At 44.9% G+C, this 15,384-nt stretch overlaps 1 protein-coding gene across 9 annotated transcripts in view; it reads right to left on the bottom strand.

Moving 5' to 3' along the window:
- Window positions 1-489: 489 nt before the first annotated feature.
- SGPL1 (sphingosine-1-phosphate lyase 1) overlaps window positions 490-15,384 on the bottom strand; it is a 54,395-nt gene continuing 39,500 nt past the window's right edge. For all 9 annotated transcript variants that reach the window (XM_086382195.1, XM_086382199.1, XM_086382200.1 and 6 more), the window contains 8 exons: window positions 11,270-11,358; window positions 9,634-9,739; window positions 7,938-8,036; window positions 7,109-7,258; window positions 5,716-5,954; window positions 4,437-4,583; window positions 3,412-3,532; window positions 490-2,912 (listed from right to left, as the gene is read on the bottom strand). In XM_086382195.1, coding sequence (XP_086238321.1) covers window positions 2,772-2,912; window positions 3,412-3,532; window positions 4,437-4,583; window positions 5,716-5,954; window positions 7,109-7,258; window positions 7,938-8,036; window positions 9,634-9,739; window positions 11,270-11,358 — 1,092 coding nt within the window. In that variant the 3' untranslated portion in view covers window positions 490-2,771. The remainder of the gene's footprint in view (window positions 2,913-3,411; window positions 3,533-4,436; window positions 4,584-5,715; window positions 5,955-7,108; window positions 7,259-7,937; window positions 8,037-9,633; window positions 9,740-11,269; window positions 11,359-15,384) is intronic.

A 15,384-nucleotide genomic window follows, 5' to 3' on the forward strand; every position in this document is an offset into this window, starting at 1 on the left:
ATAATGGAACAAGAGGCCCAGTGGTTACCTCTGCAGATATCTGAAGGGTTTTGTCAGCTCCCAAACCAAATGCAGGGTTTGAAGTCAGTGTCCTTTCATAAGATGGAACCACACTGCCCAGCTAGCTAGGGACCACCCAAGACAGTCCAGTCCATCATTAAGATGTGTGCAGATACACATGATGACAACTGAAAACATAAGGCAGGACACTGGCTCTGAGGAACTCAAGATGTGAGTTCCCGACTTCCCTTTCAACAGGTGTGACCACCACTCCTGGTGGAGCTACCAAGGGTAGTGCTTGGAACTGAGCAGAGCTGCCAGTCATCTATGGCTGTGACCTGGTTCTAGTATCAGTGGGCACACACAACCACCTCACCACAAAGGAGCACTTTCTCACCAGCAGCCAGTTTGCAGCAACCACCACCCCAGCAGGTTATCTCCCCTGTATGCCTAAATAAACAAATGAATGCAGTCATCCGTCCACAATGATTAAGATTTGGGACATTTTATTACTTAGTTGCTTCTTAAGAGATTATTGCTACAATTAGGAAGGGAGCCTTGAGATGGAAAGGGGGGAGGTTAAAGACAGAAAAGATTTAAAAGAGGCAAGTACCATTTTCCAAGTATAAAACTGGTCATATTAAAAGTGACACGGCAGTATATTCATGCAACTACTTAAACTCTAACCCAGAAACAAGAGTACAGTTTTTGCAGAGGCCAATGAGACATCTGCAAGCAACATGATACCATGAAGACATTCCATCTACCTCTGCAGACTAGATGCTACTTACGCACACAGGTATGTAAAAAAACAGAAAGCCCACAAGTGTTAAGTCTAACACTCATGATCGTAAAGTGGCGACAGCAGGTCCCTTTGAAAACACCACAGCCCACAGAGGAAGGTCCTGGGGAGACATGGGAAGCAACAGGACACTCTGCAGGTATGTGCTTCTTCATTTTTAGCAGCTGACAAACCACAGAGGTGCCTCTGAGTGGTTCTGGGTCCCTGGAATTCCTCCAACACGATGAACGCACTGGAGATCCAGGGATGGTTCACACAGAGTGCCCATCAATTCATCAACCAGGGGGAGAATGTAACTCCCCTATCCAAAGGATCTCTGCTTCTAACACAAACATACCCACATTCCTGGAGCCTACAAGGACAGAATGAAACACAACACACCAGCCCTGCAATGACGCAGCCAGCCAGTCAGTTATTGTGGAGGAAGCACAGTGCTAAAGAACACTTAGACAAATGTGCCAGGGAGTCTGGGGGAAGTCCAGGCCAGCACTCCCAGTGAAGAAGGCTAGAGGACACCAGCCGGAGGCGGCTGGGTATTCAGGAGTCCCTGAGAAGGGTGGTGGAACAGAGGAAAGTGTCTCCTGACTTACCCTACCCAGGTAAAAACCTCAAAGGCTGATTCAGTTCCCTCCGGGCCTGGGTCAGGAGTAGCCCAGCACTGCTCACTGCTGAGAAAGAAGGCACGTCGTGTGTTGGCATGCGGGTAGGACAGTGGCTCAACTGAGATCACGGCCCTGTGCCAGGGGCAGAGGGCAGGAAGTGGGCGCAGGGTTGGGTCCTGTTCCTGCGCCACCCTGAGCAACTGGTCTTAACGAAGGAATCCCAGGCCCTAGGCCTCAAGTGACACTTGATGTCTTCCTATTCCAGAGTCTCTCTCATCCTAGCCAGGGCCGAGGAGCGTCCAGTACCTGAGGCTTGACTGCCGTCGTACCTTTGGGAGTTGAATGAAGGGGAAAGAGGCAGAAAGAACACACTAACAGAGATTTTCCTTGCCTTGGGGGGGCTCTCACGCCCTCCCTGGGGAAGTCAAGGCAACTTGTGAAGGTGCTTTGAGCTGTTCCTTCAGGCAAACAAAAAACAAACGTGTATGACAGCTAGAGCAGCAGGGCGGAGGGACTGCTGCTAACTCTGGGTGCTCGTCCTGTACTGATGCTCAGGGAAGTCTAGAAAAAGGCTTGGTTCCCGTCTTCAGGGGCCCAGCAGAGGGCTCAGGTGTACTCCAAGAGGCAGCACCAGGGCCAGAAGGTCCTAGCTTCTCTGGAACCCACACCATTCTTGTCCTAATCCATGCAAAGAGGAACAAACCACTGGGAACGGAAGGTGATGGCAACCAAGTACTACAAGGGGACCGCAAGCACAGATGGGGAGCAGCAACCACTCCAGACCCTGCCTTGGGGGACTGAGCAGATTTGCCTGACCCTGCTGGCCCCGCATAGCAGAATGATGGCTGGCCAACCTGTGTCCTTGAAAGCATAAGCTGTGAAAGAAGGGACTCTAAGAGAGAACACTAGGGCTGGGAAAGCCTCCTGCTTGAGCAGACCTGACCCTCACCTAGGGGAACACCAGATACAGAACAGAATTCCTGTCTGACTAGCCCAGCTGCCTGAGGTAACAAAGTACACCTTTCCTATCGTAAACTGGAGCCCAGCTTCCCTAAGGAGTCAGGACAGGTCAGAGCTGCCACACCGTGATTAAGTGAAGTTGACAGCAAGAGAGGTTAGAGAAGGAAATGGTTAAAACAATTCCTAGGGGAACATTTAGAACAAGGACAAAATAATTACGTCATGGGATCCTTTGAGGTCTTCACATTCAAAACCACCAAAGGATGAGAATCCTGAGGATCAAGCTGTCTCGTGGTCTGCGTCGTGCTCTATGGAGCAAGACCAGATGTTGAAACCGCATGGCCTGTCCCACACCCCGAGAACCTTCTGAAGGTCAGACACCCCTCGGGGTTACAGAGGGTCTCAGCTCAGCGGGGTTTCGGAGAGCCATTCATCTGGCTACCCTGAGTTGTAGCGTCTGTACTGAAAAGGCTGTCCAAGAAGACGGAGGACAACTCCGCCACCAGGTTCCTGTCGATGGTAGCCTGGGCCATGCCATAGATCGCACCCTGGAAATCCAGTCAAAGAATGTCATTAGTGATGAGGGGTTTGAAGGAAATAGAAAGCTGTGGTCATGCGCTCCTCCTCCCTGCATCTCCCCACTCCCATCCCAGGCGCAGTTCCACCAGAAAGATAGCTGGCATAAGATGTTTGTCATAGGCATTTGCCAGTCTGCCCTTCTGCCTAAAGAACTAGCCTGTGGGATCTGGTGTAGAAAATTTCAGAGGAAACTGGCTTAGTGCCTTTCCTGTGTAAAGATTTTCTTTTTAAAGGAATACTACCACTGCCTGCCTTCATGTTAACACTTATTATTATATCTATAGATACCTTACTTGAGACCAAAAATCCCTGGGAATGGGTAAGCAGAGACCATCAGTTCTGATTAATAAAGAAGTTTGTGGATAAGGGGCAGAGGCAGGAACAGACTGGAGGTCATCTGATTTTTTCAAACCCACCACCAACACCTAAGCTTCCACAGGAAAAAAAAAAAAACCCAAATGTCCCTACCATTCCTGTGGTCTTTGCTTTCGGATTCTTCATGATTTGAGTAACGGATTCCCGGATATCCTTAAGGAACTGTATGGCTACCCGCTTGCGGGTGTGTACCAATGTGATGCAGAAATGAAGGCTACGGAAGAAGAAAGACAAAGTGAGATGAATCTGGGACAAAGAGGGAAAAACATTCTGAAATCAAGGAGCTCCAAATGCAGGAATTTACTGGTTGCTTATTTATGTTATTATTCATGACAAGCATAGTCAAGTTGCTCCCAGTCCTAGGCATCAGGGCTCTTAAATACCCAGACTCTTGACTGTAGGCTGGCATGAGGGCATCATGCCCTGAACGTGATCAAGAACCACCGTGGTAAGTCGAATACAGCTGGCTGTTCTGTGCCACCCCTCCCCTCAAATTGTCCACTGCGTTCCTTCAACTATAGGACACTTATCTTAGGTGGTAAACCTCATGGTGATAGGGCCATATGGCTGGGGTCTTGAAGGACTTCAGGGCAAAGAAACTCTGACTCCCTTTGGAGGGAGACTGGGTACAAAAAGATTGTGAAGAGGAGAACAGGGAGTCCGGATGGGACTGGCAGTGCACCAACACGTGAAAGCATCAGGGCTGCGTGGAGGACACCGAGACCCCTACTCTTGCAGCGGAGTGCTTATTTACAGGCATCATGCAAGACTAGAAATGCATATGCAAGGTGACACTATCAGGTCCAAATGATTTAGAGGCCCTCTGGAAGGTTCTAAGCTCACCATTCCTCTGATTACCTGAGTAAGAGAGAGAACAGAGCCCAGAGCAAGGGTGCGGGTAACAATCTCACTGTCTCAAGAGGTTGCCACCTCATTTGCCACAGTTTAAAGCTAACAGTCTTATTCTTGAAACTGAGTAACTCCTAACGGCAAGGCCGACAATCTACAGATACTACAGCTGCCATGAAAGTGCTGCTAGCAGTCCCTCTATCCTTGAGGTCACCTTGCTGCCAAAGTTCTTCAGCAGCCATAGACCAAAGAAGCGTCTTCAAGCTCACCTGGGTGGGAACTGCAACTGATTCAAGTTCCAGCCCTTGGCATTCATCAGGTTGAATAGTCGATAGATATCAAAATCACGAGAGCCCAGAGCGATGACTGACAACTGAGGATCCCCAAAGACAAAGATGCCTTTGATATTTTCTAGTCTTAAACAAAGGGAACAGAAAGGAAATTCAGTCACATACTTCTGGCCATCATCTCATGTCACCCTTATAACAATCTGAGCTTTGGGGACTTGAGTTTCCTAATCAGGTGGCTAGACTGAGATCAGTAGTTCCTAAATATTACAAACACTTAAAGGCCCAAACCCCACTAGATCCAATACTTTTGGCTCCTAACCTGTCTGCCCAGCTCCTAAATTATGTATCCCCCCACCTCCCACAGGAGTATCTGAGGAATAAACAATGCACTTTTTTTTTTTTAATCCTAGAAAAACGATCCCTCCATCTCTCCTTAAAAATTCATCCATGTAATCCCTGAAGCAGGAGATGGTATAGCAGTTCTCAGCAGATGGGTGTATCAGGACAATATACGGGCCTTGGTCAAACGAGCCAAGCCTAGTGGCCACTTTCGTTCAAACCTCGGTAACACACAGAACCAAGCAGGTAACACATGAAGAAGAGACATTAGTGGAGAAGGAAATGGCAACCCACTCCAGTGTTCTTGCCTGGAGAATCCCAGGGATGGCAGAGCCTAGTGGGCTGCAGTATCTGGGGTCGCACAGAGTTGGACACGACTGAAGTGACTTAGCAGTAGCAGCAGCATGGTTTTGCCTTAACAACCCAGATTTCAGCACCCCTTCCTCCCCGACCCCTTCCAATTCTTTTCTTCTTCTAATGATTCCATAAGTGTGATTCTTAGACCTGCAGCATTGGTGTCTACTGGGCATTTTCAGAAATACAAATCCTCACATTCCTGTTCCACACCTACTGCGTCAGAATACTAGGAGTGGGGCCTGGTGATCTGCCTTTTAACAAGCCCTCCAGGTGATTAGGATTCAGCCTCAAGTTTGAAAACTACTGTCTTAACCATTAAGCACTTGGTAAGAGCTGCCAGTTGGTAAGACATCCTTGGAGACAAGATGGCCTACAGAGGAAGCCTGGCTGTGACCCCAAGTCACAGCACAGCAAGGGAGCTTATTCTCCTCAGCCAGCACCACACTCCTAAGCTTCAGGGGCCTACAGGTGCTGGAGCTGTGGTGCTTGGCCTGGCAGATACCTTGAGCCTATGTGCATACAACGCAAGAGACAAGGCAGAATGCCAGCCTTGCACACGTACTCTGACTTGAGGAAGCGAGTGGTTTTGATGATCTGTTTGGTAGCTTCAACGTAGCCGCTCTCACCGAAGTACATCAAGGAGGCCCAACAGGCTGCACTGATGCCCCCAGGCCGTGAGCCCGCAATGGCTGGGGAAGCGTAGATGCCGCCCTGCCAGTCTGTGGCAACGAAGAACTGATAGCTCCTGTACTTCTTGTCAGAGTACAAGAGCACGGAAGAGCCCTTGGGGGCGTAGCCATACTGCAGGGAGAAGCAGACAGGTGAGTGAGTGGTTCGCGTGCAGACCCGCCCCAGCACTCCAGGCATTTCCCCTTCACCTGTCAGGGTCTCTTGACAGTTTCATCTCACATTAAGATTTCCAACTCAGAACTTACTAAAGAATAGAGGAAACCAAAGGGATGGAGTTTAAAATTCTCTATTTTAGGATTAAGGAATCTGAGGCCTAGGAAAAACAATGTCTTATCTAGTTAATGGATTTGCCTCCTCTCATCCAGCATGTAGTTTTCCTTATTTAAAACAGGACCTCAGGGTGGTATGTCAGGATTGAAACTTCCTGGAAGGTAAATTTCCACTGGAAGCCAGGAAAGCAAGGAATTCAGGTCACTTGGAGCAACTAAAATCATGGTTTGACTCACTTTCCATCTTTTTTGCTTAGTATACTTTCCTCTTCAGAATACCATGGTGCTCAAAATCTAGAAGCTACTTAATCCAGCTTTAAAATAAACTATGTACTTGACTAACGTGCCCTCCTAATTAAGTCTCACTGAAGCTAAGATGGAACTCATTTCACTCCCTGAGCCGCACAAGGACAGATGGTAAGAAAAAGGGCATGGGGCTATCTGATGTAGACTTTGCCTCTGGGGATAGCAGGCACGGACACTTCAAACTTCACAAGGCAAACATTCCTGAGCTCGTAAGGGTTCATCCCTTTTCCCAGAGGCCTCTTCTGTTGATAAATTCCAGTCACTCAGGTGCAGGACCCCCAGGAGCATGGGGGCTGAAACATTAACATACCTCCTCTTAGGAATTCTGGTATCAACCTCACCTCTTCCCCAACCCCAAAACTGTTAAGGGTCCAGGATCCTTTCTTTGTGTAAGAGCCACCACACTAGTATGTCCTGGTTACGTATAGTCACTGGATACAGAAATTCTCTTAGCCATATGATACAAAGATAATAGGTTCCTTTCCACTACTGCTCATCACCTCCAGCTCTATATCCTGTCATATCACTTTACCTTGTGACAACCATCAGCTGCCCTGGCAAGAGCAAAGAGCCAGATCTAATTTTACACTTATGGGGGAAACTGAGGCTTTGACTGATTTCTTTTGTTGATGATAGTCAAAATAATCAACTGTCAACTTTGATTAACATGTGGTCTCTCTCTTCACTCACCTTATGAGTATCAGCTGAAATGCTGGTCACGCCTTTCACCCGGAAATCAAACGGCTGCTCCAGCGGGTATCCCGCTTTCTCCATGAAGACGATGAGGAAGCCCCCCAGACAAGCGTCCACATGAAGAGGTATTTTGTATTTGACAGCCAGCTAGTTCCAAAGACCATAAAGAATATCAGTTATAGCCCTATAACAAAAGCTTTGCGAGACATGGGTGGAAAGCTGGGATATAACCACAGAGCATTATGTACTATGTTTTAAAATCCTGGCTATTTTTGACATTCTTTTTTTTTTTTTTTCTATTTTTGACTTTCTTAATAAAGCTCATCTTTCAAGTATAGTTAGCCTTTAAAATAATTCACCTGAAATGTGATTTCTATTTTAAATATGCAGGGCCTCCAACTCACTGCAAAATCATACAAGAAATAAGCAGAACTGTGATTTAGGCTTGAAGGTGTGTGGTGTCCTGCTCTAGTAACTGCAGGGTGGGGAAGGAGGGAGGGGTGCTCTGGGGCAGCACAGTGGGTGAAGATCACCCTCTGGTAGGCATGCCCCTAAATGCAGATTATTTCCTGATCTGAATCAAAATGTCAGTACCACTGCAGAATGTACAGTTTAAATGTGTGTTATCCCTCCCCCACAGCCCGAGCTAGTCACCTTCAGAGGCTTCCAGAAAGCTGTGCAGCTTACCTCAGGGTGGATGACCGGTATTCACCACCACTGGGCTACAATCTAAACTCAAAATCACTTTCTTCTTTCCTATAAGGCACCATTAGACTCTACTCTAAAATCTCTATCTGCCTGCCTAGTAGTCCTTTCTCCCACATACCTTGGCCACTTCAGGGATAGGGTCTATCACACCATGAGGGAACTGTGGGGCAGAACAGACGAGCATGGCCGTATTCCTAGAGATGGCTCTGCGCATTGCCTGAGGGGATAAAGTTGAAAGGAAAATGAGAAGTCACATCACAGTTACTCTGCTCTTATGCTGCCAAGAGCAGCCTAGGCTACCAACCTAAAGGTTCAGCTCCACCAGCACACCCCCTTCACCTCTCCAGCCCAGAGGATGACCACTGCCCCACCATGGTGGCCAAATACAAACACCGGGGGAAAACAGTCTGCAAGCATAATATGAAACCGCAAAATCACTGTGATGGTAAAGAATAGTGGGCTAAGAGGCAAGAGAGCCAAACGTGAGTCCTGGCCCCACATTAGCAGTGAAAGCTTGAGGAAACTACTTAACTTCAGTCAAGTATGTTTCCTCATCTATGAGATGCAATAATACTAACTGCTTCTATGCTCTCCCCAGGTTATCATGAGGCTCAAATGCGGCTCTGAAACTAGAAAGTTCCTCTACATAAATGCAAGGCACAAAAATAATTACTAAAGGCTTATTATTCTGGCTTAAAAAAGAAAGCCTACCATTTGAGACCATGTAGATGAACTTGGAGGTCACAATGCTAAGTTAAATAAGTGAAGTGAAGTCGCCCAGTCATGTCCAACTCTTTGCAACCCCGTGGACTGTAGCCTACCAGGCTCCTCCGTTCATGGGATTTTCCAGGCAAGAATACTGGAGTGGGTTGCCATTTCCTTCTCCACGGGATCTTGCCAACCCAGAGATTGAACGGAGATCTCCCACATTGCGGGCAGACGCTTTACCCTCTGAGCCACCAGGGAAGCCCTAAGTTAAATAAGCCAGACATAGAAGGACAAATACTGCATGATTTCAATCATATGGGGAATTGAAAACAGTCAAACTCATAGAAGCAAAGACTAGAATGGTGTTTGCTAGGAGCTGGAGAATGAGGGAAATGGGGAGATGTTGGTCAAGGGGTGCCAACTTCCAGTTATTAAGACGAGTAAGTTCTGGGGATCTAATGTAGAGTCACGTGACTACACTGAACAACGCTGCACTGTATACCGGAAATCTGCTTATAGATCTAGAGGGTAGTTTTAAGTATGCTTACCATGAAAAAAAGAAAAAACTATGTGAGGTGATGGAGATGTTAAATAGCTTAACTGTGATGGTTATTTCACAATGTATCCATATAGCAAAACACCAAATTGCATACCTTAAATATACACTATTTTTTTTGTCAATTAACACCTCAATTAAGGTGCGAGAATAATGCTAGTGGTAATAAATTGGACAGTTTACTTCTAAAAAATACTTACCATTATAAGGGCAATGGTACTAATTCAGGCCAACTGAAAACAACAATGAGTGTCTTGGGGCAAGTTAGTCCAGGCTCATTTTACAAAGAGAAGAGAAAGTGATGGTGCTGAAGCAAAATTCAGGTCTTTAAGGTACCACGTTAGTCTCAGCTTCCTATTAAGAGTTCATGTACATATGAAAAGACTGATGCTGCAATGACTCACCACTGCCAGTGGCAGATTTTGCAAGTCCTAATGCTATAATCAAAGGCACTTTGAGCCTATCCATGTGTGACCCTGAAAAAAGCTAGTGATCAGGTGCACTTCCTGCTTCTCCCAGCCCCAGACAACAGCCCTTCAAAGGAACTCACCCGAACATCCACCTCCATCATTTTGTTCAGGGGAACCCGTATAATCTTCATCCCAAAGTAACTGGCGGCTTTGTCAAATGCAGCGTGGGCACTCTGGGGGGCTACGCTAAAGAAAACAGTGAAATTCAATCAAACCAGGTTCAAGAGATACCATGGCTAGCAGTGAATTGCAATCACCAGGAATAAACTGCTGGTTATTTTTCCTCAAATTTTTTAAAGTGTTTCTGTTGTTTTACTTTTTGTTTTAAACACAAACAAAAAGAGGTCAAATGATTTTCTAGAGAAACCTCCCTGCTATTTAGGAAATCACTTTGGTAGCAGGAAGAAACTGGAAGTAATGCCACAGGGAGGAATCCCAAGCTTAAATCAGGGCAGACAGGTAAAAGGGGACAGAGAATTTGGATCAGATCAACGTGAGGGTGTGCTTTCTGGTGGTTGTCTATCCAAAGAAGGGCACCCCAATGAGGAGCAGGCTTCCTGGCACAACACACGCTCAGGCAGAAAATAAAAGACTGCTTGGCAGGGATGTTAAAGCAGCAGTCAAGCATCACATCGATGGTCGTCTTCATCTCTGGAAGACCACGATCCTGTGAAAAACTAAAATCTCCGTTTGTCCTACACAGTTGGGAACAGCATTTCAATGGTATTGAAAAAGGAAACCAAGTCATTTGCTTTCAGACTTCCCTCAATTACTCCACTCTTAAAATTAATCTGTTCCCTTTGAAGGAAAAAAATTGCCATCACTAAGTACCAAGTACCAAAGATGTATGTGTGAAGAAAGATGGTAGCCTGACTTCCTCTCTCACGCTTGGCGTGAATTATAGCATGAGATCACTGCAACAAAACCCGCAGTCACTGACACCTGTGGGAAACCATTAACCCGAAAGCTGTGGTATGCGCTACTGTACAAGGGAGGGGACTGAGAGAAAAAACTAAAGCAACCAAATAAAATTATGGTCATCTCTGGATTTTTAGAATTTTCCTTCCAAGAACACAGCTGGCAGGCTGAAATTTTCTTAGGGAGCACCCTGAAGCAGTCTAAGTAATTTTTATTGAACTACAATGTTAGAGGGTTTTCCTTAGGTTCCAGATAAACTTACAGTAAGTATCACAGAACTCAAAGATACAGTCCTGTTACTTTTAGAAAAAGAATCTTGTTCTTGCAGTATATACCGTGTATAAGTTTGGGGGTGGGGGTAGGAAAGGGACTATGAACTAGCAGATGCACTCAGGATTTTGCCAAATGTGAAGGGCAATGGTCAAGGGCACAGGATAGGACGGAGAGGACTGGAATTGCCAGAAGAAGCGGAAAACAGATGGTCAGGCTGTTTCACACAGAGAAACTTAAATGGGGGGAAAAGTCAGCTACACATAACACAAAATATTAGGGGGGAAAAAATTCCAAAAAGCAAAACCTGGATTTGCTGCACACCAGCAACTGTTTACATAGCATTTACATGTTAAGTACTGTAAGTAATCCAGAGATAGAGATGATTTAAGACTATAGGGAGGATGTGTGAAGATCATGTGTGAATACTACACCACTTTACATAAGGGGCCTGAGCATGGAGGATTTGGTATCCACTGGGGTCCTGAAACCAATGCTCCATGGATACTAAGGAACAACTGTACCTACATTTCTGGAGTTTTGATCCCATTCTCGAAGGCTAGTTCCCGATAAGCTTTGCAGGCCATCAAAATACTTTCTGTCCCCCCAGAGGTCACCTGTAATAAAAAAGAGAATTGGGGTAGCTATCAGCATGCACTTTCTGCCTTGATCTTGAGGGTATCTGATGCAGAGACGTTTAAGCTCTGGGATGCACACTTTAGAGCACATGCTGCTGTCTTTCAGAAGGAAAATTTGACTTTATTGGCTAAGCCCAATCTTGGCTCAGGAGAAGAATAAAACTACTGAATGATCAGAAGCTCCACACTGTATGTGTGAACAAATAAATGCGTATCTGCCCAGACCACCTGTGCACAACACACTTACATTTCTGTTGTTCATCCAATTGCAGACAGGACAGGGCATTTTATCCCCTTCCAGAAGCATCAGAGTTACTGACTGATTTAAATTTTTAATGCCCACTAAAGAATGTGAAACTGGGAAGTTATAGCTCTAGTCAACTATGCGATACATTAGAAGACCAAGAAGAGACACTCAGACATTCCAGAGTAAACTTGTGATTTTGATAAGTTTGAAAGACAGAAAAGCAAGGAGCCTCTGCTTAGTTTATTAACTTACTTATCTGAAGTCAAAACAAAAGTCCTAATATTTTTAAAGAAAAATGTCTTCCTGAAGCTAGGCCTACCTAGCCCCTCTGACACAGGCAAATTTTACCTGAGTTGATACAAAAATACTCGAGGTCATTTCCTTCATCCTGTTTGCCTCACTGGACTACAACCTCATGAAGGTGGCGACCAGTCTGTTCATGACAATATTCCTGATACCCAGCTAGTAAAGCTGACACCCATCAGACCATCAGTTAACATTTCCTAATGCCTGATTTGACTCTCAGTAAACCACAACCAATACAGGTACGCCATACCCATCTGGCTATCCTTTGGTAGCTTCTAAGAATGAAATCATTTCAAAACACACACAACAAACAAACAAACACAAACAAAACAAAACACACAAAACACAAACAAAAAACACACAAAACACACACAAAAGAGCCATAGCATTGAGCTAGGTGAATATTTCCTTAGATTTGTCATCTCCAAAGATTCATACAATCTTAGAAAACTTTTCCATTTTATAGGTAAGAAAACTGAGCCCTGAGAGACTGATTCACCCAAAGTCATCCATCTTTTGATAAAAAGTAAACCTTTCTATATTTTTGTATTTAGTGTAACCCGATGAGATGAAATGAGAGCAGATGATGGCTGAAATTTCCTAAAGTAATATCCACATATAAGACAAAAATACCATAGGCTACAAAATCCAAGCGGTCAGGAGTTACGTGGCAGATTAAAAAGTCAGTCATTTTGTAACTGAGGAAGCCGTCAGGAAACACATGACCGTCATCCACACAGGCAGGTACTGAGCTGGGGCACAGGACCCTTGTTTGTAGGCTCCTGCATTTCTGCTTACAGCTGAGGTCAGTGCTGCAGATCGCAGTGTGTCCTGGGGTCCAGCATAAAACCTCAGAACACCACATGAGGAACCAAGACAGCTGTGAAGGAAGTCAGGAAAGCACCAAGTTCTCAGTGCACTGTTCTCTCACTAAGGTTCAGCAATGACCTAAGCAGAAATATTTCCAAATCCCTAGTCACTCACTTTACATGTCCTATTTTCAGTCCAGTAACAAATCCAATCAGTATCATTATCTGTTAGGCAAACAATGGTGTACTTTGGACTGTAAAAGCAGGAACACCTAAATTCTGCCTCTGATTTTAATTTCTGACCCCAAATTCTGTGTTCAAATTTTGCTGCTGCTATTTCCTCTATCCCCTGTCCCCTGTCCCACCCCTCCAAAATGGAAATCTAATTCTAAAGTAAGAAGACAGAAGCCTCAGTAACTACTTGACACGTTAGTCAACATCTTTCAACACTTTCAAAAACTCTCACCCCTTATATGCTATGTCAGAAAACAAGAGTAGAACAGGACCTACTGGGAAATTTTTCTTTTAGATACTCTTTGGACCTGATGGCATTTGTACAAGCCAAGACTTTACTGCAGCAACCAAATTTCTTTCAGTATATAAAGTCACCTCCCACTCATTCTAACTGAGGCAAATGAAGCTACAAAAAGGAAAGACAGTGTCAGGTAAAGAATACAGAATGAGAAGAGCTTAAGACCTTAGTTAGGAACAGGCTCCAGACTGCCCAGGCAGTTGGCTTTGTCTTCTGTTTCCTGCCTCTGAACTTTCCTCACCAAAAGGAGATCATCCAGAGAGAGACAGAGACAGATACACAGAAAGGCAGAGACTTAGGAGAGAACCAGAGAAACTCACATAATCCCAGAGGTAATTAGTTCTCTTATAAAAGTCTAAGTATCTGAACAGGCTGGGGATCTGAGATTCTATCTGTCCTTCTGACCCCTGACACAGCACTAGAAAAAGGTCCTAATTGGAGAGGCACGGTTTAATTGTAGCAATGCAAGAAAACAAGAGTTGGACTTTGGTATTAAGATGGAAGACTGAAACTACGTCACAGATTTTCTCTCCCTCGGTACATGAAAGAATGAAGGAAAAAAGCAGTAAAACCCTGCAATAACAACAACCAAACAAGGAGATAATCTAATACAACAAACTTCAAATACTGGTGATGAGAAAACAAGCTTCTGAATCATGGCAAAGAGTCAAACACAGTTCCTAATCCCTCCTCCAAGATATGGAAATTGTCCAGATAAAACAGCAAAATGCTGAGAATTGTCATTAATATTCCCCAAGTCTTCAGAGAAGCAAGTGGAGGGGGTTTCCTTATTGTCAGATGAGTGGGTAAGAGGGATGGCGGCTAAGGAGAAACAAGCCGCCCAGGGACAGGGAACACCAGGACTTGCTCTTTAAAGTGAAGACTCCAGGGATATAGGATGAGCTAAAGAAATAATCAAAGCCCAAAGAGTATTATTCTCTTCCAGTTAGGCAGAGTGAACTCTGGTAGGTGACTTTGAATGAAATCGCAGAAGAGGCCGAGATATTCTAACACAGGTGGAACAAAGCTTTACCCAAGCCTTCCCTCTCAGACAAGACCAGACCTGCCATGCATCAGAACAAACAGAATGTCTAGAGACAGTCACCGAAACACGAGCCAAGATGAAAGAAGATGACATGGTAACTATGCAAACACAGAAAAAGAAAAGAAGGTAGCCTGCAAAATAAAGGCCAACTCAGAAGGTAACAACCTAAGGAACAGAAGGAAATTCCTCCTGTTTCTCACTGTAGGACAATATAATAAGAACAGGAATTCAAGAAAACAAGAGCTCAGAGTGGACACTGAAATAACAGAATGAGGCTGCAGACCTAAAAAAACACAAAGTATCACAAAGCATGACTGCAGAATTACTATATACATTAGGACAGCAAGGAACATATTAAACACTGCTGAGAAGCCGAGAACCACTATGCTGATTACAGGAAACGTTTGAGGTCAATTTAGTGAATCCAGAGAAGGCAGAGACTGAAAACTCAGTGCTCTGGAGAACTGTGTCCATGTGCTAGTCATACATAGCCAAAAAGCACTAAGAGGAACGCTGGGCACACATGGAAATCTGTGAGATCATATTCTCTTAGAAAACTGAGTGTCGTAGGAAAACCATGGTGAAGAGAGGATTTGGGGGAAAGAGGCTTTCAAGTATACAAAGGTCTCACATGTAGAAAAAAATAATCATGGAACTTCTGTTTCCAGCAATATACATTATACATCTTGGGCCACCCTCCTATATGAAACAGCTAAAAGAGCCTGCTAAAACATTAACAAGTATTTTTACATCCATCCACGACTGAGCTAACATAAAGGAACACACTGAATCAAGAATTATATGATCAAGAATCATATAAGCTAAGTGTCAAAGCTGGTTTTAACTCGGAAGGTTACTGCCAACTCCTAGATCAGACTTCAAACTTTCACTTTGACAAATAAACAGGAAAGAAGTTTGGGGCCTGTTCAAGGTGAGGCATCTAAGAGGGCATGGCTGAAAACACTGACTTCACCCACACTCCTGGCAGTGAGAGAAATAAACCCCGCTGGTACAGAAGAAGATAGCAAGAAAAATTGCTATTACCCAGATACTCAGGGCAACGAAA

This window comes from Bos grunniens, chromosome 28, assembly GCF_055505025.1.
Source record: "Bos grunniens cultivar Pamir isolate PY7600 chromosome 28, Bosgru_T2T1.0, whole genome shotgun sequence".
Lineage (NCBI taxonomy): Eukaryota > Metazoa > Chordata > Mammalia > Artiodactyla > Bovidae > Bos > Bos grunniens.